We start from the raw sequence: 21,217 nt of genomic DNA, 5'->3' as shown, positions 1-21,217 counted from the left end.
ATCATTTATTTACAAATCCACTAAATACCTTGCATAAACCCAATCTTGATGGTCTGATCAAATGAACCGCACGCATAAAGTCCCTTTTTGTCCCGATTCCAATCAAAAGCAATGATCGGATGTTTTGATAATGACTGAGAAGCGACCGGTTTTTCCGTGTGTTGTGCATCCCATAACCGTAACTGCCCATCGCCACCGGCTACTGCAAACAGATTGGATTGTTGTGGAAAATGGCGCACAGCCCACATCGTGGTTTCAGAGGGTGACTGTATACCGTATCAGTGAATCTTACGACAATGGCATCATCTGGGCCAAGAGTCATCTTACCGGTAATTTAGTGGACTGGCCTGTGAGCAGATCAATAATGCAAACGCCATGTAAGGTCGTGGCTATCAGACGGTCTGTATGAATGTCAATCGAGCAAACCTATAGAATTCGGCGTTACTTCACCAATTCCCTGATACGACATCCTGTAACCTACGCCAGCGCCAATATTGGTATGCCATAAATACTGTGATGTGGATGAGGCTAGATCAAACAATTTGATATCTCCATTTTCGAACCCTGCTGCCACCAATCGACTGGTTCTATTATCTCGTTTACCTAAGCACATCAAACATCAACCACATGAAATGGACGTGCTCAGACGATAAAGTTCAGCCTTACCAAAAGCCACGGCCCAAATATCGGAAGCACTTGCATCATCCTTTGGACGTGCTGTGAATATCGGTTTCTCCAATTGTCGCTGGTCCCATACTTTGACACAGCCTACATCTCTATAATTAATAATCCTCAATACTGTCCTTTGTTGAAAATGGCTAAATTTACCATCGCGACTGCCTGTCACAAGTTCCCTTGCGCCTTTGTCTTGAGCCCCGCCGATCCCATCGATGCAATTAATGATGCTGCGGTGTGCTTTGACCGAAGCAAATGGTAGTTCTAAATGTTCAATATCCCTGAGACCAATCACATCATGATGAATAACCGCAAAGAAAGAGCAATCTTATTCCACACGCTTTCCTTACCAGATTTGCAAGCGACCCTCGAAATCGCCGGTTGCGACATGTCGCATGTGCGCTTCAGCTGCTTCAAACGTTCCACATCGCACCACCGTCGAAGTTTCTGTCTATAGCAAGACTTATTAGGAATCCAAACAAAATACCAGCCAAATCCTCGACGGATCATACTCCAACGTACTTCATTGACAAGCGTCAAGTGTTTTTCTTCCATGCGGTATACCCCGATCCTGCCGGTGGAGTGGCCCGTAGCACCAATAACACATAGTCGGGCGGAATGAAGTACCCATTTGACATCGTACGGTGTAAAGCCCAAAGGTTTATTAATAAGCGTCGTGAATTCAGCCATTCCCTTGCTTTGTGCGCGTCTTCAAAGTATGTGGGATGCTTCACACTGCTTCCTGGGACGAGGTTCAAGTTTTTTTAATTCATTCAAGCGGGCCTTCAAATAGCCTTGAATCTGAACTTTTGACACGCCCTTCTTTTTTCCAGAAGCCTCTATCGCAGCTTTTCCAAGTGCGCAGCCAAACGGAAGGAAACTTCTTCTCAAGGCTGACGTATTTCTCTTATGATGCTGACAAGAATTACGGTTACATATCAGAGAACCTTGGAATCCCGGTTCCCACCACAGCGAACGTCGTCAAACTGTTTACCAAACACGGCGTCGAAAGCCCAAGAAGCGTACAGCAATACCCAACGTACCAAAAGCGACCAAATCGGTGCCCGGTGTCCCATCTTCGCGACAAACATTGAGAGACGTTTTTTCTCCACCTACATCGGTCTACAAGTACCACACGTGTCGTCCGTCTTCCCCATCTGTTTTCACTACTTCGGGAAGCCTCAGAAATACGTATCGCTCACTGCTGCTTCCTCAACGGTTGTACAAAAACCTTCGGCTCCATACAGTGTACGGCGTATCTTGAGCTATCCCATGGCTATGTGCTCCCCTCATCGATGAAGACGACTCGACATTTAAACAACTGTCAATATAATTCTCGACACATTACTCTGGTGACGACGACGTGGAACAGCATTACGTCTGCCCTTGCTGCACTGCACAGGTCAAAAAACTAAGAGACGTCGACCCATTTCATCAACCAGCGCAAAACAAACCTTCCATCAGTTTCGTCGGAAAGCACTACTGCTGAAGATACGTCAACTGGACGAGACTCATCTGACAACACTTCACCTGAACAAGTCAACCAGGCGCAGCCGCAAGATCAAAGCGGCCAACTGAAAACGCTATGATTTTAGATGACGTTCCTACTGACTCATCTCGTGGCGAACCCCTTGACATCAATGGTTTCGACGTTCCGGATGCCAGTTGCCGCATGAAGCTCGCTTTGGAGGATCACCAATAGGAAGTGATCACTGGAAGGTCACTTGCCCCAAATACTTGCCTCCATATCGGTATTGCTCTTGAGGCTTCAAGGTTATCTTAACGATCGAAGCAATAGAAGATTTACTTGAGGTGCAAGCTTTGAAGCGAAATATTTCAGAAATGTATGGCGTAGAAACGGCAGTGTTTTCTCTCGATGTCAACTTGCCTGAAGAAGAAGAATTGCCTCCCTCAGACGACATTACATTTCGCGATGAAATATGATCATCTTTTGGAGATGGACGGTGCCAGAATTGCCGCCGAAAATGTTTACAAGATACAACAGCCATCCTTACCAATTGACACTGCAGCCGAGCTTCTTTCGATCGTGGACGACTTGCTGCGACTCAAGACTGACAGGGATGCAGCCGAAATCCAATTGTGAACGCTGCAACTGCCCGAGAACGAAAAAATTTGCCGAAGCGGTTGCCGCTTGCGTCGAAAAGCTCCCATCTGTACCACTTGATCAGGATCCAAATAAGTCTGAGCTTTACTCACGATTTATTGAACCATTTCTCTCAGGCTTATTTGACGATCCTGACCAAGAGGTGTATACTGCGCTGGACAAACGGAACAACATTGGAAGTGAAGCAATTATCCAGCAGCATGCGCCCCGACTTAATAATTACCATAACCGTTGGTCTCAAGTGGAAAGAAGCCTCGGATATGGAGAAGCCAAACCTGCTACGCGCGAAAATGACTTTTGCGCAGACTATGGAAGGTCAGCGCAACTGGACAAGGGAGTGGCGTTAAGTGCTTGCGCAAGACAGGGCAAGTCAAGTCAAGGACCCGCATAGGGTAAGATCATGGTCCTGCACTATGCAATGACCATGACACATGGTGTGCCAATATCTCATGAAGACGGTCATGACACGATATGCTTGTTTGCACTTAATACAACATTCAGCATAGAGTAGTAAAATATCTTTCATCAGAGCGGGATTTGGTCACTCAAGGGTAACGACCTCGCATTGAATGCCGAAGCTTAGAAATACTTTGTGACAGTGAAACACAGATCAGACAAGGAAATACCTCATGCGAGGCGTAACGTACAGCAATCAGCAGGCATAAGTATGCCGGATGGAACAGTTGGTTCAACGTTTTCCGTAGCCATGGTGGTTAGGCGCGTTTCATTGGGCGCATTGTCATTTACCTATAGTTTCGCAAGTACGATGCATGATAGATATCGGATTAAAACCTCGTAGAAGTAGTCCTTGATCATACGATCAACAGTACCTTTAAGAGCTCAATGTGAAAATTCTTACAAAAATGAACCAAGTATTCATACTACCATGTAAATAGACATATCGCCAGGCAAGTTAATGAGGAGTTCCGTTAATGCCGAATGTAGCATAATAACCTGATGTACTCTATTTGCAAGTCTACGACAAAACTTCGGTGATAAATGTAGTTACAGAAAAATATCTCAAATCGAACTGCTGATACAGTAGCTAAAACGGCTTAACCTCTGTCATGAGCATTACAGAAGTGACATCTCTTGAAGACAAAGCGATCGGTGTGATATACTGTGTTTGCCGCCTCTTTGTGATTATGTCATTAAAATGGCAAGAAAATGGCTACAATAATTAGTCTTCACCTTGTAGGCTCATTTGCTTTAAATGAATCAGGAGTGGCGCTCTTTTGTTTGTATGAACCACATTTCCCAATGCCCCGAAAACACGCGCCTCGTCTTCATTGTTTTTAACATCATATTGTTTATAGTTTTGCCTGCTCTTTAAATGACTAGCCCCTAGCAAGGTACTGTAGAAATTCGGCAAAAAAGACCGCCGCATTGAATACCGTATTTCAGAAATCTTTTCATACTACCTATTGCAGAACAAACATAGATCAGAGCCGAAATGTGATATGCCGAGGTTCAATTTCATCGTTAGATCTGAATTGCCGTATTTAATGTCGCATGAAGAAACGCTTCATACTAGTTTTCTCGCATTAAGCGTGTTTAGGAGAGTTCCCATAATATTGGCCACGCATCAAATTTGGGGGTTTTGTGACGGATCGATGATAAAAAATAGCTATAAAAGTGAAGTCTTTTACTACGATATGGTCCAACAACATCTTTATGAGTTTACCGTGAAAGCCTTACATCAGTCATCTTGTAGTCTTTGCTGCTTCCGCCGTGATGGCCGGACCTATTGCCAAAGAAGTCAACGAGAAAGCTTCAAACAACCTCGAATGCAGCATTGATAACTTGTCGAACTGCAAGTCCACTGCCAAACTGGTACGGAATAGCATTACGATATGACACGCCAGAACAAGTCGCTAACTCAAACAACGTAGCCAATATTATGGGCATTTCGGAAGACGAAGTTCGTCAAAAACAACTTCGGCTGTAACTTTGGAGGTCTTGTGTCCACAAAACTGTTCTTCGTAAATGTCAGTTTTGGACCATAAAAATTCCAGCCAAAGAGTTTGCCTCAGTGGTGCCATTGCTTTCTTCCTTTTCCTATTGGATTGATGATATTTGATAATAAAATCAATGGTCTTTATATTATTTCCGCTCCACTTGATGGTAGTGTTTGTGAATTCAATTTTGATTAGTGTTTTATGCTACATCCCAACAATTATAAGATGATCTCAGCTGTGTTGCACTCTGAAGCTGCTCTGATGTAAACTATCTTTGTCATTGCTAAAGTAGGGAATAAGGCTTAGACTGAAAACTGAAAGTTCGCGTCAGCCGTTGTGCATTAATGGAACAGAGCATGATCTCCTCATTTTTTCGCTCATTCTCACGAGCAATATACACATCTTGACTTTAAATTATTGCAGCGCCGCCCTCACTAGCCGTACTGGTTTCTAGGAAGGATGTCCCTTGGGATGTTATGCAACAATGGCAGCTGTTTGCTCGAACGTCATTCTGTGTTGAAATTGGAATTCATTGGGCGGGAATGCACTTTTGTGCTTTCGGAGTATGAAAGACGACCTAAATTCGGTTTGGCTGTCTTAACTCGTGCTGCGGCGATCGCAAAACTCTGAAGTTTCTTCGTCTGCATTTGCATTTCACCTCATGGATGTAGAAGCAAGAGATGCGCTTGGACGATTGATAAAAGACATTACCGAAACCGGTGAATGGACACTTGATGCGCAAAAACTAAAGGTAGAAAGCCCGGAAATGCATTGGGTGTTAATGGCATGAGTGAGATTGACAATGGTCAATGTAGGTGATCAAGAGCTATTGTAAACGATCCAACGAGAACATTGATTCAGCCTATGGGTTTATTATGGCCCAGCTGAAGAAAGAACATGCACAGGTATGTGTATGGTAGACATATCTTAGAGGTAGCTAGTGTTATCAATAAAGTGCAAGTTGACTCACACCGGATCGGCTGCGGTAACAGATACGATATTCTACGGTGCAGCTTTGTGAAGAACTTTTCCAACGATCACATCACTTTCGTTCCTTACTTACAGATGATCTTCCTCTGTTCATTGAATTGACCGTTGGTATTCATCAAAAAGCCCTACCACCACCAGCTCAGGTGGCCATCAAGTTGAAGAAATATGCTGTGGCATTGATCAAAAATTGGCTGGAGAAGTTTGGTGATTTATACCGTCCTCTAAGTATCGGTTATGATTACCTGGATCATAATGGCGTGCTGGATCAGAGTATGGAGTCATTGGCCACTATTCATGTGCATGATCGTGATAAAGCGAATCGACAGGTAGCCTTTTGAGAGACTTTCAATGATCCCCCCCAATCGGATGGATTCACTAATGAATCGTTGGTTAGGCTCGAGTAAAGGCGATTCAAGAACGGCGTTATGAGCATATTAAAATTGAAATGGAGGAGCAGCTGGAATTAATTCAGGAAAACCTAAAGAGCATGGTAAATTCGGGTTTTTGAGCAAGTTTGCAGGGATTATATTGAGTCATGTCCATTTAGGAATCATGCTTTGAAATACTTGTGCCCAAAAATGCAGACGACACCTCGATCGATTTTGATGCCTTAATGAAAGGTGATATGGCCGCTTCGAACCGATCTACCGATGACGCATACAAACAAAGTATCTTATCGCATGGTCTCGCTTCCAATCGCTACAAGATCACCATTGATTTGTCAGAGAACTTGCTGGAAGATCAAGTTCAAGAGTCAGAAGAAAATGAAATCATTTATGAACAGTTGCGTGAAGCTTACACATTGATGGAAACTAAACATATCAAGCAAGTGACGCAATGGATGAATACCTTGGTGAAATTGGAATACACGGTATGTGTTCTGGATAGTGCATCCATCGCGGTTAATTCACTCTTTTTTTCCGTAGGATTCACGTGAAAAAGAAAAGCTGATCAAGCAACTGATCGATGTCAAAGCAGCTATGACGGAAGCTGGACGAAAAGCGAAACTGCTCGGCATCCAAGTGATGGAAAGACGAAAATCCAAAGATGACCGGGGCACGGCTGCCGAGGAAGACGAGGACGAATTTTTGAATGAGCTTTTTGAAGAAGTGGATATACCTACTGAAACTTCTGAAAAAGCTGAATCATCTAGTGGGAAACTAGGGAGAACAATATCGAGCACGAAACTTCCCCCTGGTCAACGTATCTTTCCATTGGCTTATGAACCTGCCATGAGCGAGGATGTCACTTACTCCGGTGCTCGCGTGCGCTCCGAAAGTCCATCAGACAAAGCCAGCTCAGATGCATCCCATGATACGAATGGGAAAGGCAAGCAGCCAGAAGATCCTCTCAGAGAAGGTACATTATAGATAGCAAGAAAACCCTGAGAAAGTCCACAGCTGATTAATGCGTTCATATTCTTACAGAGCTTCTTAAGCGTGCACCTGTGGTTGAGGTAGGACCAAACCTATTTTTGTGTTAGAAATTACAATGACTCATATGAATATCTATCCGCAGTGGGGTGACGATTTGTATTATTGGGATAAGACCTCGGTGCAATTCAATACGAGTGGCATTGGTAAGCTGGTGCTGCGGCGATGAATTAATGTCATGTTACTCAATATTGTGCATGTGTTACAGAACGAAGTCATCGATTTATGGGCGTCGGTGAAGGAACGAATGAAATGCCACAGCATCTACTGGAAGAACTCCGGAAGCGTCCCCTTTACTACAAGAGTGACGTGAAGCAAAATTTAAAAGTAAGCTGTAATTACAGATTTGAAAAAAAAAGGCTGTCTTGACGATAGATCTTGTATCAGGCTTGTCGTGCACCACTGCATAATGGAAGTTTATGTCCACGACGGGACTTGGTGACCTGTCCTTTTCACGGGAAAATTATTCCTCGCGATGAATTAGGCCGACCTGTGCGTCCTGAGGATCAGGTATCCACGCCTGTTGAGGACGATCCGCGTGCACCTGAATCACCGTCTTTATGGCAGCAGCTTGAAGGTGATGTCATGCAGCAAGCGGGTCAAGAACGTATCGATTCAAATGCCAAGCGAAGAAAGAAACAAACCAAAAAATCGGCTCTGATTGATGTACGCAAAAAGCCCGAGTCCAGTTATACCCGACTTCAAAAGAGGCTGGATGATCCGAAATTGCGTCGTCTGGTGGAAGAAGCAGCCGAATATGAACAAAGTTTGAAGGCTCGTAACAAACAAGCCAACGCCTGGGGTTCCTGAGTTCACCATGTTGCTCATATCATGTAATATATTGTATAAACTCCCTGTATTTATTCATTAAAACCTAGTAAGAATTCAACAAGCATACAAACAGAACCCCTCCGGGGGTTCCATTTATCTCCCTTGTGATTTCTGTCAGGACACGAGTGAGAACACGGTGACGGGAATTGTAATCAAAGAGGGATATAAGATTTACTTGTTGAAGAGTGCGTAATCGACTTTTGAGTGATGTGATATACAGTTTTTATTCAAACAAATGCAACGATATGAATGTTGAAATTAAAAAAGGACTATCCGGCGGGATAGAGATACATTGAGGTTGAGTTGTTCTAAACAGAATGATAAATGACAAGGAGAGTCTTTTTGTTTTTATTTCTTCTCCTTCTTGTCTTTGGACAGCTCCATATCGGATTCTTTGTAGTAATGCGGTGCCGCTGAGTGATTGGAAGAGGAAATATTTAGCACAAAGTTGGAAGATCCTTGATTTTTATGACTTACCTTCCAGTAACCATTTCGGTTGGACTTCCAGTACCGCTCGCACGTATTCTTTGCTGGTCAGCACCAGTTCGTAGTAAATGATGAACCTTGGCTTCTTCTCCAACATACTACTGCTTGGATGAATGTATACACTTTGGCCCTGCTTCAGTGTGCGGTAAGAATCACCGGATTTACCCAGTCGCGCCGCATTGAAGAAAAAGCCGGCGGTGATGGCCTACCAGAAAGTGAAAAAAAGAAAAAGAAATGAGCGCCCCATACTACTGTTGTAGCATCAGCCACAAGAAAATTTACCTTTTGAATAGGCGTGATGTCGTTGGGATCAGGATTGCTGACAAGCGGCACTTCAACACGGTCCAATAGTTGCACCAGTTGATCGCGAACATTACGTACTCGTTCCAAGGTCTTGTGTTGGATGAAATTCTCGTAACACCATTGAATGGAATAATCCGTCTCTACCCACTGGTTCCATATATTCAGAAGCGTCAAATGATCGCCTCCCGGTTTCACTAGGTTCTGATGAGCCGTGTCCGCCAGCAGCTTTTTATCTTTGGGTCGGTATAATAGCGAGCTCTGCTCACTTAGCATAGCACAAATAGAAATCACTTCCTCGGTACATTCGTATTTTTCGGCGGCAATGATGGCCTTGGAAAGCGTCGGATCCATGGGGAATTCGGCCATCCGTCGCCCCAACTTGGTCAGTTCCGCTCGGTCATTCAGTGCTCCCAGCGCATACAGTTGTCCCAAAGCACGAATCATGGTATCTTCCACAGGTGGATCGAGGAAATCAAAATTGACCAGATCGTTGATACCCAAACTCTATATACGATATCATGCAAAAAAAGATCAGCATTCCATTCATTACTTCAAGCATTAGGACAATAATGATCCTACCTTGAGTAAAAGCACCACATTTGACAGATTCACTCGTTGGATCTCAGGTGTTGTGTTCTCATCCATTTCATTGTAAAAAGCCCATTGAGTGAAAAGACGGAAGCATTTGCCGGGACCGGTACGACCGGCGCGACCAGCACGTTGAGTCGCGGAAGCTCGAGAACAGGGTGTCACCGTCAAGGCTTCCATGCCGGTGCGAGGATTAAAGCTCTTTTGTTTGCTGAAACCGGGATCGATCACAAACGCCACACCATCCACGGTAATGGACGTTTCAGCGATATTCGTGGCTAGAATCACCTTCCGGGCTCCTTCAGGTGTAGGTTCAAAAATCCGTGATTGCATATCCGACGGCAGATTCGCATAAATAGGACAAATAATTAGTTCACCAATTTTGCTGCCCAACGCTTTGCATGCTTGTGTTAATCCTTCATTAGCCGCTTCAATTTCATCTTGACCCTGAAAGAAAGAGACCAAATAAGTAAATATAGAGTTTGCCACTTTTTGCTTATTGTTCATCACTTACGGTCAAAAAGACCAGAATATCTCCTCTGCCTTGGGTAACGTGAATGGTAAGTACTTGCGTTACTGCCGCACGCAAGTAGTTGGCTTCTGGAGCTTTGGTGTAATAGATTTCGACAGGGTAAGGCCGACCAGGGATATTGAAAATGGGCGCATCGTCAAAATACTCTGAAAATTTCTGCGCATTCATCGTAGCACTGGAGATCAACAGCTTCAAGTCGGGACGGAAACGGGCAATATCCTGAAAGAGCAAGTAAATGAGTGTGAGCAACAAGTGAAGATAATTTTATAAAGCGATGAATGATGGGGGTACTTTACCTTGATAAGACCAAAAAGAATATCGGTGGAAAGGGTTCTTTCGTGGGCTTCATCAATGATCATGCAACTGTAGGAGGCCAGATCAGGCTCGGTCATGAATTCACGAAGAAGCATACCGTCGGTCATGTATTTCACTGTGGTTTTGTCGGTGGTGCAATCTTCAAAACGAATGCTGTAACCAACTTCAGCACCTAAATGAACACCCATTTCTTCGGCTACACGAGCGGCCACACTCATGGCGGCCACACGACGGGGCTGCGTACAACCAATTTTCTTTCCATCCTTTGTATAGCCGGCCTCATAGAGGTATTGAGGCAACTGCGTCGTTTTTCCGGAGCCTGTTTCTCCCACAATGACCAGCACTTGGTAATCGTTAATGGCCTGCAGTAACTGGTCCCGGTATTGGTAAATAGGCAGCGACTTTCGCGTATCTTCAATGGATTTCGCTTTACGTTCGGCTTCATCAATGCGTTCCAGTAACTCGGAGTCTTCGGCCGATCGATCATCATTGATTTTCGCCGCCATCACAAAATCGATCTTTTGATCTTCGTCAAACACGTAATCGTATTCATCTTCGGGCGCCCCTCGGTCGGCTTTGGCCGCTGATTTCCTGATTTGTTGCTGCTCCCACTGATCCTGTTCGGATACGAATTTTTCCTCTTCTTCGTAACGCTTATACAACGCTGACTCTTTCTTTTTCCGGTCAATTTTTCCCTTTTCCGTAATATAATCTGCAAGAGAATCATAGTCAATGTCACCGAATCCAAACGTCACGAAAAATGATGATACTTTACCTTCCGGCATCACGTAAGCATCCTGCTTTGAATCGATATTAAGACGTGCTTCAGCCAATTCCAACACTTGTTTCTTGTAATTATAGGCGGCAATTTCCCTTTCTGTCCGTTTCTGGTTGCCAAATAAGAACTCTTCATCCGCGACTTCTTGCCTTAACAATTCGAGGCGTTGATCTTGACGCATCTTTAGGTATTGTTGTCGCGATCGTTCACGGAGATCCGGTAATGCGTCTAGACGAGCTTCTTTATCGTTGGCCAGATTTCGTCGTTTTTGTGCCTCACTTCCTTCCTTTGCTGACCTATCCTCGACAAGCTTTTTCGTCTTTTCCTTGTCCTTTTCCTTTAATCGTTCAGCAAATGCGTCACGTTCTCTGATATCATCCAATCGTTTTTTCTCCAATTCTTCCTCTTCTGTGACTTCATCTGATTGTTGCGCTAAAGAAAAACAATATTGGTAAGTAACACGGTTGACGCCGTTCCCTGTGCAAAAAATAACCTACCTTTGGCTCGTTTCCGATTATTTTCAGTGGTCGTGATTTCGGTTTCCTCATCACTTTCCCAAGCGCTCGTTTCTCGTTTCTTTTTACGCAATTTCTTTTCCTGTTTGCGCAATCGTCGTTCTTCTTCTTTTTCGGCCGCGGCGACTTCAGCGGGATCCTCTAACAATGTCTGGAATGCCTCGTTGGCTCTACGCAATTTGGCGGCTTCTTTTTCTTCCTTCTTTCGTTGTGCTTTGGCGGCTGCAGCGGCTGCAGCGGCAGCGGATGCGGGGACCTTATGTGGAACTCGACCATATAAGTCTGCAGCAAAACGTTGGGTATCGCCAGTGGCAGGTGCACCAGCCGCTTGTAGCGATGAAAATAAATCGTCGGGCGATTTGGCCTTTTGAGCTATTAAATCAATCGTCAGTCAAGTTTCTTTTATCATTAAAAAGGCAACGATCAGCCAATGTTTTCGTCTGGATCTTTTTTTATACCTGTGGCAATAACAAAATCGACCATGGTCTTTTCGGACATGCCGAGCAACTAGCCAAAGCGCGAAAGTTAGTATAAAGTAAAACGATCATGGACGTTCACAAAACACTTGCTTTCATGACATTGTCGGACACCCAGGAATGTAAGCTCATGGTGAAAATGGCAGGAACGGAACAGGGGAAAAGACGGTCAACGGGTCGCAGCACCTTTGTATGTCGAAGTTCATTTCCTTTTTTAAGAAGTCACGTGCACCGAATCCTTGGTCACTGGGATGGGATGAATTTTTTTGCCAAGACTCAGCAGAGCATTGGTTGGCTGCACCCTTGGTGGACTTTCTTTTATTTCTCTTCTTTTTTCCTTTTCTTTCTTACGTTTTTACTTGCATATTATACACGATGGTTTCTTCGTGGTGGGGCTCAAGCGCACTTGACGAGATTATTGGTAGCATGGCAGTGACTAGTAACATGCCAAAGTAATACTTACTGACAGTTCGTGGTTATTCAGAAAAGGCCACTTCGGAGTTGCTTCCTGCAGGCCAAGAAGACTTGGCCTTGCATCTCGATATTAGCGATCAAATTCGTAGCAAAAAAGTAGCCCCCAAGGACGCTATGCGAGCATTGAAACGAAGATTGAACCATAAGAATCCCAACGTCCAACTGTCGACATTATCGGTAAGTTCCCCGGGCAAGGGACGCTTGGCACACACTTGTGTAGGGAAGGTAAAACTGACAGCTTGGTGCAATACTTTTTTTATATTGCAGTTATTGGATACCTGCGTAAAAAACAGTGGCGATGCGTTTGTGAAAGAAATTGCAAGCCGAGAATTCATGGATGATATGGTGTCTATTATGCGTGCACCCGTAAGTCTTGCACACCATATATATGAATGTCGTCATCATCCGCTGACAAAAAAGGGTTTTAGGGTTGCAACTTGGATGTGAAGAACAAAATTTTATCCGTCATACAGACCTGGGGAATTGCTTCCAAAGGGAAATCGACATTGAGTTATATGACCGACACTTATACCTTATTGAAAGCTGAAGGATATGTGTTTCCTCCTGTCAAGGAGCACGTTGATTCGATTCTTCTAGAAACTTCGGCTGTAAGAATTGGAAGACAACGTCGGGTGAACTCTAGCTTCTAACGCTACACATATTTAGGCACCCGAGTGGACCGATTCCGATGTATGTGAGCGTTGTCGCACTCCGTTTACCGTGACGAATCGAAAGGTAACAGAGAAAAAACATGGGCATTGGTAATGGATAATTTCAACTCACCGTTTGGATGTTACAGCATCATTGTCGCCAATGTGGTGGCACTTTTTGTCAGCAATGTTCGTCAAAGAATATGCGATTACCGCATCTAGCCATTAACGAAGAAGTGCGAGTGTGTGATGGCTGTTACATCAAATTGAAACTGGCCAGGGTGGCGAAAAAGGAAAGTTTGCAGGCAGCTTACAGCAGCGGCAGTTCACCGACTCCGGCGCCATCCCAAACAATTCCATCGGCTGCGAAAAAATCGACAGAGCCCGAGGACGCATTCGACGATGATCTTAAAAAGGCGATCGAGCTGTCGTTGAAGGAAGAAGAACAGCGAAAAAATAGATACGGTGCGGGTTATGCTCCGCCACAATCGTCGGTTTCCCAGCGCCCCGCTTCGCCTACGCCAAAGGTACCATTGGACGGATGAAAGGGGGGAAATTTGGAACAGAGTATTAAAGTGATTTGTTGTAGGCCATGGAAGAGGAAGATCCAGATTTGGCAGCGGCCATTGCTGCATCGCTTCGAGATATGCAGATCTCAGCACCTTCAGCGCCTTCCAACTATGAACAGCGATCGTACGTACCACCCAACGATGATTTATCCATGGTGGAAACCGAAAATATCCAACTGTTCTCCATCCTCATGGAACGACTGCATGCATCCGGTGGCGATGTTTTCCGAGACCCTCAAATCAATCAACTCTACGAACAAATTGGAGCTTTGCAGCCCAAACTTTTCAAGAGTTTGGATGACACCAACCGCAAACACCGTAAGTTATTAGGATTCCTGAAAATGAAAAAAAAAAAAGATGACAGCGGAACGACTAATGGTGATCGGGTCTAGGTACTTTTGTGGAATTGCATGAAAAGCTCAATTTAGCAGTGAGAACGTACGATCGGTTATTGGAAGAACGTGTCAAGGGTGCTTATACCAAAGGCGGAGCAAGTTATCCATACTACAGCAACGGACCCTCCTATGGTTCCATGGCTACACCACCAACAGAACCATCACCGGCTCTGTATCCCAACGTCCAAGCTTCCAACTACTACCCTATGCCGAATGGACCCGCAAATATGTACCCACCTTCATCAGTAGCTGAACCTGCCGCTCCTTACTATCAGGCACCGATGAACGATCCTTATGCCGCCAACGCTTATGCGCCGTCTGGGGTACCTGATGCCAATGCTGGTCAGGTTCCTCCCGCCCCATCGACCGCTCAGCAGCCAATCTACAACGTCCAACCTACTTCCGTCCCCTACGATCAATATCAACAATCACCCCAGCATCAACCGCAGCAGCAACAGCAACAACCTGTCTATGGTTATGCATCCCCTCATCAAACCCAAATGTATCCACCACAGCAGCAACCGCAACCGCAACCGCAACAGCAACAGCAACAGCAGCCACCAGCTCAGCAATATCAACCACCGAAAAAGGTGGATGAGGCACCTCTTATTGAACTTTAATCCCTTTCAGTCTTGTATAATTTTCATACATACACTTATATCTTCTATTTTATATAAAAGGAATGATGTATGACCACAGTCTGTCTGTCTCCAAGTCGCTCAAATCGCTAGTCACATCACGTGCAATTTTTTTGGGTTTCGTTTTTTTTTTTCTTGCATCACAAAAACGGCAAGGCAGATAAAGTTTTCCTTTCTGTAAAAAAAGAAGCTTTCCTTTGCCACGTTACCTGACTCGATCATGTCGGTTCAATATACTGTTGGGGATCTTATTCCCAAAATCCAGGCGAATATTGATTCCATGGAATACCCCGTGGCGCTTGCTTTCTGTCAACGTGCGCTGGAATTGGAGCCCACCAATGCAGAGATTCTCGAAGTGACAGGTCAAGTGGAAATCGAGTTGGATATGTTTGCCGAAGCTCGCAATGTAGGTTTTACAAGTGCATACTGTTGTTAGCACGAAATCTTGGGAGCTTATTGGAAATTCGTTTGGTATAGCATTTGCTTGAAGCCATCCGACTGAAACCAGACCAAGGTTACAGCAAATACATGTATCTTGGTCAACTATCCGTGGAGAAGGAGGCCATTGAAGCATTTCAAAAAGGCGTGGAACTTATGACGGCTGAAAAGGCGCAATTACAAGATCCTGTAGAAATCAAGTTACTGTCATCGAAAATCGCTGGCGCTTTATGCTCCATGACTGAGATCTACTTGACCGATTGCTGGTATGGAAACGAAAAACAGAGTCAGAATTTAGTTTGGCGCGACTTTTATAAAACGTGTACTCAAGTTTATACTGTTTAATTGCAGTTTTGAACCTGAGGCGGAATCAAAGTGTGAAGAGTTTTTACAGCACGCGCAACAGGTCGACCCCGAGAATCCCGAAGTATATCAGTTATTAGCGTCGGTACGATTGAGTCAGTTGCGAAATGAGGATGCGAGTGCGGCCTTGGAGACCAGTATGCGGTTATGGATTGATAAAGAACCTGGAGATGCCGCGATGCCGATCTACGATTCTCGATTGGCTTTGGTGAAACTGTTACTGGAATTGACCATGTTCCAACAAGCGTTTGCTGTTTTGGAAGGATTGCAAAAGGAAAACGATCAGGTCGTGGATTTATGGTATCTCTATGGTTGGACATATTATTGTCTTGGTGACGATGAAGAAAAGTCCAATGAAGAACGAATGGCACACTGGGAAGATGCAAGAGACTGTTTGGAATTGGCTGTCAAGCTGTACAATACGATTGGCTCGGATGATGAAGCAATGGTGGAGCACGCTCACGAACTGATTGCTACAATTAACCAGGTCGTACCCCCGTCGGCTCCTGAAGAAGAAGAGGTAGTCGATGAAGAAATTGAATTTGTGTCGGATGATGAAGATGATGCCATGGAAATGTAAAGGATCAGCCAACTTACCCTCATCGTTTTCTCTCCTTTTTCCATTGTTTTTTTTGTCTTTTTTTTCGGTTTTTTTTATGCTTTCATTGTTTCATGGCTCCGATCATGGAGACATTTGTTGTTTTTCTCATTTTGTATTATTTTATATCTCTATTTCGATTGATGGAATCTCCTTTTGTTATTTTTTTTCTTTGCATGTTAATATAGATAAACATCCCGTCCCCGTTAGCGGGCATCATCTTTATAGACCAATCTTGCCGTTCGACTGCAAACAAGTACTCTGTGGTTACCGATAAAATAGCTGTGCTCAAAAAAAGTGATGAAATGTGTGTTGATGACAATGATGAAAATGTTTCTTTATTGTATGGTTATATCGCCCTTGCATTAACCGGTGCATTGGTCAGTGCGTTTCATCAGCAGCAGTAGGCTTTGCATTTCGGTAAGGAGATGAAATGCAGGATAAAGAGGAGTTTGAAACAGAAATGGGGTCCTGCAAGTAGAGAACAGACCAAGGAGAAACAGCGGCTGTTTCTCAAGGTGCCTTTGTACATTACTCGTTTGTCGCGATTTGTAAACGAATTGATGCAAGAAAACAGTTTGCGCCAAGGATCGTTTACGGAGGAGGGTCTTAATACAGCAACAAGACATGCTGGCGAGCATAACAACGAATGTTTTTAGGGATCATGTACCTGGCTTGGCATCGAAACCCTGTATCCGTTAATATCCGCATTTTGACTAGGGTTGGTTTGCAGGATATTATGAAACACACAAATAGGGCGGCGTGCTCCTATACTATTCGACTATGGTTGAAGATCGACTTGACCCAAAGAATGAAATCAGTATCATGTGAACATGTTTTTTATCGATCACGCTTCCAGTTTCTCAGAACAGAGTGTGTATATCTGATACTCATCACAATCAGCCCAAAGCGTATGGATCGGGTGCCCTGCCACTCATGCAGGAGCCACCAATCACTATCGGGTTACTGAAAGGCACCAAATAAAAATAAAATTATTCGCAGCATAGGTTGAGCCCCACAGTATTTTGTGTTATGTATAATGATAAATAATATGCATTGTTGATGAGATTTCTCTTTTTTATTTCCTGTGTCTGTGTCCTTCTGCTCCTATTTTGTGCAGCAAGGATTATGAAATATCTTTGGAGCGATCTGAGTGCTCCTTGATTTGCCTATCCCCACCCCCACCGAGAAATACAATCAACCTAACCGTTTCGTTGCCATAGAAAGTTCGATGCACAAAAACAAAAGCGAAACGAGAAAAACCGATGATATGATGAAGATGAATCAGACCAAGGGACACATCGTTAAAGTGATCAAGAAAGATTTTGGGTTCCCGTCATATACTTTATTCTGATGAAATTACCGCATCTCATCCAAAGTTAGTGCCTAAAAAGGACTAAAACACATAGCCGCGGAAATTTAGAGCATTGGCAAATTGTCGAATTCTTGGCCCCCTATTACACTGTGGGTTATTGTTATTTGGGATGGGCAAATGCTACTTCATTGAATAAAAAGAATCGCCCATGTCAGAAATGTAACCGGAGATCCAAAGGATGTCTTTACTGTTAGTCACGACAGGCAACACAGAAAAGAGGCATTGGTGTACCCACAGATACAACCAGGTGATACGGTTGAACGATGATATTTTTAACATTTTCTATTTCTTATCAATATATTACCAAGATAGATCAGTAACAAAAATAAAGATCAACAGAAAAAGTTTAAATGAAGCATTTCCTTTTTCGACCACTTGCCTATTTTGCTTTCGATGATTTTGCTACAGATTGACATTCTTCCTTTGTTTCTCCTTTTTTAGCTTCCCCTGATGGGAGCCCCTAACATGAGCAAAAACGGATGAACGATGGTCTCATAGAATGAACAGACCGATTGCAAGAAAAAAAAACAAGAGAAACACAGAATCGAACGGTAATAATCAGCAATAGGAACGAATGGAGTGGGATAAATGTAATGCAGTTCTTTGAAAATAATGGAAGATGTAACGATGTAGGTACTAAACATGTCGGTGAAATTTTATCAAGAAAATGATGATGTTACAGAAGCATGTCGAATAGAATGAAGAGTGGAGCCGATGTTATGTATCATATTTCCTGGAATGGAAATGGTAGCTCCAAACTCAAAATGTTCATTGCAAGAAAATGAAGGAGGATATCAATAAATTTGGGTATTTGTTTTTCTTTTTTCTTTGTTTTTTTTTGCGGAACGATGCTCTGATGTCAAAAAAAAAGACCCCAAATGTTCACGTATATGTCCATATAGAAACGCACGCATATGTAAACTACACTATATTGTTGTGTTAGCCATTTTTGGCCACCCTTTCAAGTATAAATAAAGCACCTGCCAAAACAACGGACAATAAATCTTTGTAGCTTTTTTGCGAAAAAGAAACAACAACACATTAGCAACATAAAAAGCGAGCGTTATTATTATCTTTATTTTCAACCACTTCTTCTTCTTCTTCTTCTTTTTTGTCTCACTTATTCAAGCTCACTCTATTTTAACTTTTCTTTTTTACCACATTCGATCTCTCTTAAAAATGAAAAGTAAGCCCGTCGAGTCTGAGTAGCTCCAATAACCGTTTTAAGCCAGTTCGAAACTCTCAACACTTCCCTTGTTTTAAATCTTTTCAGTTACCGACATGTTAAATCCCATCACGCTAACGGAGGCACCTCTATCGTTCCAACAACTGTCGCCTCCACAATCGCCTCAGCCAGAAAAGTATTCGGGAACGCCCACCGCTATTCAACATTTGGGCAAGTCGCGTAGTCGGTTCTCGGACCTCGAAGATGCCATCATATGTGAAGGTGTTGCCAAAGGGCTGACTTGGGGACAGATCTCGGGTCAGCTTCCGCACCGCAAACGAGCCACTTGCTTTAACCGGTATAGAACTCTCCAAGGAATCCGCAAATCCCGCAAATCCCATTGCACCACCCGGTCGCCTTCCAGTATACCTACTTCGCCGGAGGCATGGTTATCCTCTCCACCACCCCCTTCCGCACCTTTGTCACACCACAGCCAAAGTACCTACAGCTGCAGTAGCGCCGAATCGTCCGACGAAGAATATTGGACTACTTCGAAACAGCGGTCGCTTCCACCACCGGATCAGCTGTATCCTCCCTTTGACGAAATCCTCTACAACCGATACCACTAATCTTTCACTGTCTTGGTCCGAACCAATTTTGCCAATGGCATACCGAAATTTCTCTCGATTCCCTTCATGCAAATACCCTTTTTTTCTTTCTGCCAAACAACCATTTTGAGGCGCTCACTGTGGATATCATGCTGTTGTATGTTCCCGTGCCACAAAAGTGCCTCTTTTTTTTCCTCTTTCATGTAGATAATATTTGCTTTTAATACTGTAGAACAGCCATGATTTTTTTTTTCTCCCGTTTGGTCGTCATCCCTCCAGTTGCACTTATACTGCATCTTATGTTTTTTTCTTGTTCTTGTTTTTCACTTCTGTTTTCATTTTCATTATTGTTTTTCCTTTTTTAACACTTCATGCAGTTTCCATTTTCAACGGTCGAAAAAGAAAAAGAGTTCTCGATTGGCCGTCTTCATCCATTGTTCTCCTTGTATGCTTATCATTTTCATCCTTGTTTCTATGCTATTGTTTTTTCATTAGCTTGCTTTCTTCTACCTCATGCTGTTCTTAATTTGTAAACATTTATCTCCATTCTTCTAATGGCATTGAAATAACAACAACAACAATCAATCATGTATAACATAACATTACATTCATTGTCCGATTTTTTTTTTTTTTTGGATTGTTGTCTTGGGGACAACGTTGATGCGTTGACATCGTCTTCATCACCTTGCATATTCATTTTCGATGCCGACATGTATTACAATTCATCCTTTTATATGTGTGTGGGGGGATTATTTTTTATTTTTATTTTCCTTTTTGCGATGTTTACGTGCCACGGTATTTGGCAAAGGTTTCCTTGACTCCATGACCTTCTTGAATGGCTTTCATGCATTGGTCATCAATCGCCACATACTTTTCACAGCTACGAATCACTTCATCGACCAAGCTGGCAGGAACGCAAATCACACCGTCGATATCGGCAACCATGATATCACCAGGGTTCACAACCACTGGCGAGGTTGACATGGTGATCGGTACCTGAATCTCCGAAGGTCGTACGAACGCATTTTGTGGCAAGGTCGAGTGCGACTTGGCAAAGACCTACAATTTCATCATAATTTTTAGCCGTCATCCTAGGTCCATTGATGAAAAATGATAATGAAACTTACAGGGTATTCCATGGATCGATGTTCACTCAAATCACGCACACGTCCATCGATCACTACACCTTGGACTTTCTTTGCTTTGGCACGAGCCGACATTAATCCACCCCATACAGCTCCCTTGACACCTAATATCACCTCACGTTAATATCTGTCTCTGCTCAAATGCATCGATACACCTTTACCTGCAGGCGCAGAAATCACCATCACACTACCCTCTTCTGCGGCATCCGCCTAAATTATGTGAAGCCTTAATTAATTTTTCTCCACAAATAACCCAAGATTATAATATGCTTACAAAATGCTGCGAAGGCTTAGGAGATGTCGTGTCATCTTTTTCCACCATCTGTTATCAACGATCAAAATTCTATCTCAGTATCATGATTTTATTACGTTCCAAAGGCAACCTTTCTTCCCTATATTTTTTCTTACCTTTACAGTGAATGCAGGACCAATAATGCGTGTTTCGCCTTCACAGTATTTCGGCGACCACATGTCAATGTCCGGAATATAGCCTCCCCAGGGACGCTGGCCGAGTTTCATCATAGCGTCGGCTATCTGTCAACCCAAAAGCAAACGTGCTTTTTGTTAGATTCCGCGAGTATTTTAGTCGTATAATAATAAATAACAAAGACATACTTCGCATGTAGAAAACTTTTTGAGAGCATTCAACGTTGCTACAGCAATTGTCATCGTTGGTATGAAGTAAAAGTAAGGGAAGAAGAAGAAGGTATCCACGCTGAGATTGAAAACAAGCTATTGTACCCAAATCCTTCCCACCACTCAACTCCGCAGAGAAACCGCATTTGGGCAATTTT

General features: G+C 43.5%; 8 protein-coding genes across 8 annotated transcripts; 5 read left to right on the top strand and 3 right to left on the bottom strand.

Annotated features, from left to right (window-relative positions):
• Nucleotides 1-20: 20 nt before the first annotated feature.
• On the bottom strand, nt 21-1,365 carry BYT42DRAFT_492718 (WD40-repeat-containing domain protein; the record flags this gene model as incomplete). Its single annotated transcript, XM_051564168.1, has 7 exons — nt 21-266; nt 328-426; nt 482-603; nt 667-768; nt 829-956; nt 1,026-1,126; nt 1,198-1,365. 7 exons carry the CDS (start codon nt 1,363-1,365, stop codon nt 21-23), a joined length of 966 nt encoding a protein of 321 aa, XP_051425564.1.
• Nucleotides 1,366-1,483: 118 nt separating this feature from the next.
• Nucleotides 1,484-4,425, top strand: BYT42DRAFT_563927 (uncharacterized protein). Its single transcript, XM_051567662.1, has one exon. It carries the CDS (start codon nt 2,616-2,618, stop codon nt 3,189-3,191), a length of 576 nt encoding a protein of 191 aa, XP_051425563.1. The 5' UTR covers nt 1,484-2,615; the 3' UTR covers nt 3,192-4,425.
• A 950-nt stretch (nt 4,426-5,375) lies between these two features.
• On the top strand, nt 5,376-8,075 carry BYT42DRAFT_563925 (uncharacterized protein). The gene is made up of 10 exons (XM_051567661.1): nt 5,376-5,509; nt 5,574-5,663; nt 5,751-6,074; nt 6,143-6,238; nt 6,296-6,619; nt 6,675-7,107; nt 7,176-7,204; nt 7,267-7,327; nt 7,390-7,508; nt 7,569-8,075. Exons 1-10 carry the CDS (start codon nt 5,420-5,422, stop codon nt 7,989-7,991), a joined length of 1,989 nt encoding a protein of 662 aa, XP_051425562.1. The 5' UTR covers nt 5,376-5,419; the 3' UTR covers nt 7,992-8,075.
• Nucleotides 8,076-9,852: 1,777 nt separating this feature from the next.
• BYT42DRAFT_277765 (uncharacterized protein) lies at nt 9,853-12,212 on the bottom strand. Its single transcript, XM_051562827.1, has 5 exons — nt 12,099-12,212; nt 11,988-12,036; nt 11,512-11,901; nt 11,012-11,446; nt 9,853-10,948 (listed from the first exon to the last, which is right to left on the bottom strand). The coding sequence occupies exons 1-5, from the start codon at nt 12,135-12,137 to the stop codon at nt 10,113-10,115; spliced, it is 1,749 nt and encodes a 582-aa protein (XP_051425561.1). The 5' UTR covers nt 12,138-12,212; the 3' UTR covers nt 9,853-10,112.
• A 168-nt stretch (nt 12,213-12,380) lies between these two features.
• Nucleotides 12,381-14,713, top strand: BYT42DRAFT_612540 (uncharacterized protein; the record flags this gene model as incomplete). The annotated part of the gene is made up of 8 exons (XM_051571643.1): nt 12,381-12,426; nt 12,490-12,656; nt 12,747-12,845; nt 12,908-13,087; nt 13,146-13,214; nt 13,279-13,656; nt 13,719-14,016; nt 14,091-14,713. The coding sequence occupies 8 exons, from the start codon at nt 12,381-12,383 to the stop codon at nt 14,711-14,713; spliced, it is 1,860 nt and encodes a 619-aa protein (XP_051425560.1).
• A 238-nt stretch (nt 14,714-14,951) lies between these two features.
• On the top strand, nt 14,952-16,112 carry BYT42DRAFT_612539 (uncharacterized protein; the record flags this gene model as incomplete). Its single annotated transcript, XM_051571642.1, has 3 exons — nt 14,952-15,137; nt 15,209-15,435; nt 15,521-16,112. The coding sequence occupies 3 exons, from the start codon at nt 14,952-14,954 to the stop codon at nt 16,110-16,112; spliced, it is 1,005 nt and encodes a 334-aa protein (XP_051425559.1).
• A 2,413-nt stretch (nt 16,113-18,525) lies between these two features.
• Nucleotides 18,526-19,474, top strand: BYT42DRAFT_277702 (uncharacterized protein). The gene is made up of 2 exons (XM_051562826.1): nt 18,526-18,691; nt 18,779-19,474. The coding sequence occupies exons 1-2, from the start codon at nt 18,685-18,687 to the stop codon at nt 19,297-19,299; spliced, it is 528 nt and encodes a 175-aa protein (XP_051425558.1). The 5' UTR covers nt 18,526-18,684; the 3' UTR covers nt 19,300-19,474.
• Nucleotides 19,475-19,891: 417 nt separating this feature from the next.
• Nucleotides 19,892-21,133, bottom strand: BYT42DRAFT_563911 (RraA-like protein). The gene is made up of 6 exons (XM_051567660.1): nt 21,039-21,133; nt 20,832-20,957; nt 20,698-20,745; nt 20,585-20,633; nt 20,406-20,527; nt 19,892-20,337 (listed from the first exon to the last, which is right to left on the bottom strand). Exons 1-6 carry the CDS (start codon nt 21,090-21,092, stop codon nt 20,062-20,064), a joined length of 675 nt encoding a protein of 224 aa, XP_051425557.1. The 5' UTR covers nt 21,093-21,133; the 3' UTR covers nt 19,892-20,061.
• Between the last annotated feature and the right edge of the window lie 84 nt (nt 21,134-21,217).

Source organism: Radiomyces spectabilis (genome assembly GCF_025331425.1).
Source record: "Radiomyces spectabilis strain NRRL 2753 chromosome Unknown BYT42scaffold_4, whole genome shotgun sequence".
Lineage (NCBI taxonomy): Eukaryota > Fungi > Mucoromycota > Mucoromycetes > Mucorales > Radiomycetaceae > Radiomyces > Radiomyces spectabilis.
The sequence above is the reverse complement of the archived record's forward strand: the minus strand, read 5'-3'. Positions and strand labels throughout refer to the sequence as shown.

Bases quoted from the DNA above. Each gene is read 5' to 3' on its own strand.
- BYT42DRAFT_563927 (XM_051567662.1), top strand. From the start codon at position 2,616: ATGATCATCTTTTGGAGATGGACGGTGCCAGAATTGCCGCCGAAAATG.
- BYT42DRAFT_563925 (XM_051567661.1), top strand. From the start codon at position 5,420: ATGGATGTAGAAGCAAGAGATGCGCTTGGACGATTGATAAAAGACATT. The intron at 5,664-5,750 runs GTATGTGTATGG...CTGCGGTAACAG, and splicing joins TGAAGAAAGAACATGCACAG to ATACGATATTCTACGGTGCA. The intron at 6,075-6,142 runs GTAGCCTTTTGA...ATCGTTGGTTAG, and splicing joins GTGATAAAGCGAATCGACAG to GCTCGAGTAAAGGCGATTCA.
- BYT42DRAFT_277765 (XM_051562827.1), bottom strand. From the start codon at position 12,137: ATGAGCTTACATTCCTGGGTGTCCGACAATGTCATGAAA. The intron at 12,037-12,098 runs GCAAGTGTTTTG...CGCTTTGGCTAG, and splicing joins TGTCCGACAATGTCATGAAA to TTGCTCGGCATGTCCGAAAA. The intron at 10,949-11,011 runs GTAAAGTATCAT...ATTCTCTTGCAG, and splicing joins TGCTTACGTGATGCCGGAAG to ATTATATTACGGAAAAGGGA.
- BYT42DRAFT_563911 (XM_051567660.1), bottom strand. From the start codon at position 21,092: ATGACAATTGCTGTAGCAACGTTGAATGCTCTCAAAAAGTTTTCTACA. The intron at 20,958-21,038 runs GTATGTCTTTGT...TTGGGTTGACAG, and splicing joins AAAAGTTTTCTACATGCGAA to ATAGCCGACGCTATGATGAA. The intron at 20,746-20,831 runs GTAAGAAAAAAT...CGTTGATAACAG, and splicing joins GTCCTGCATTCACTGTAAAG to ATGGTGGAAAAAGATGACAC.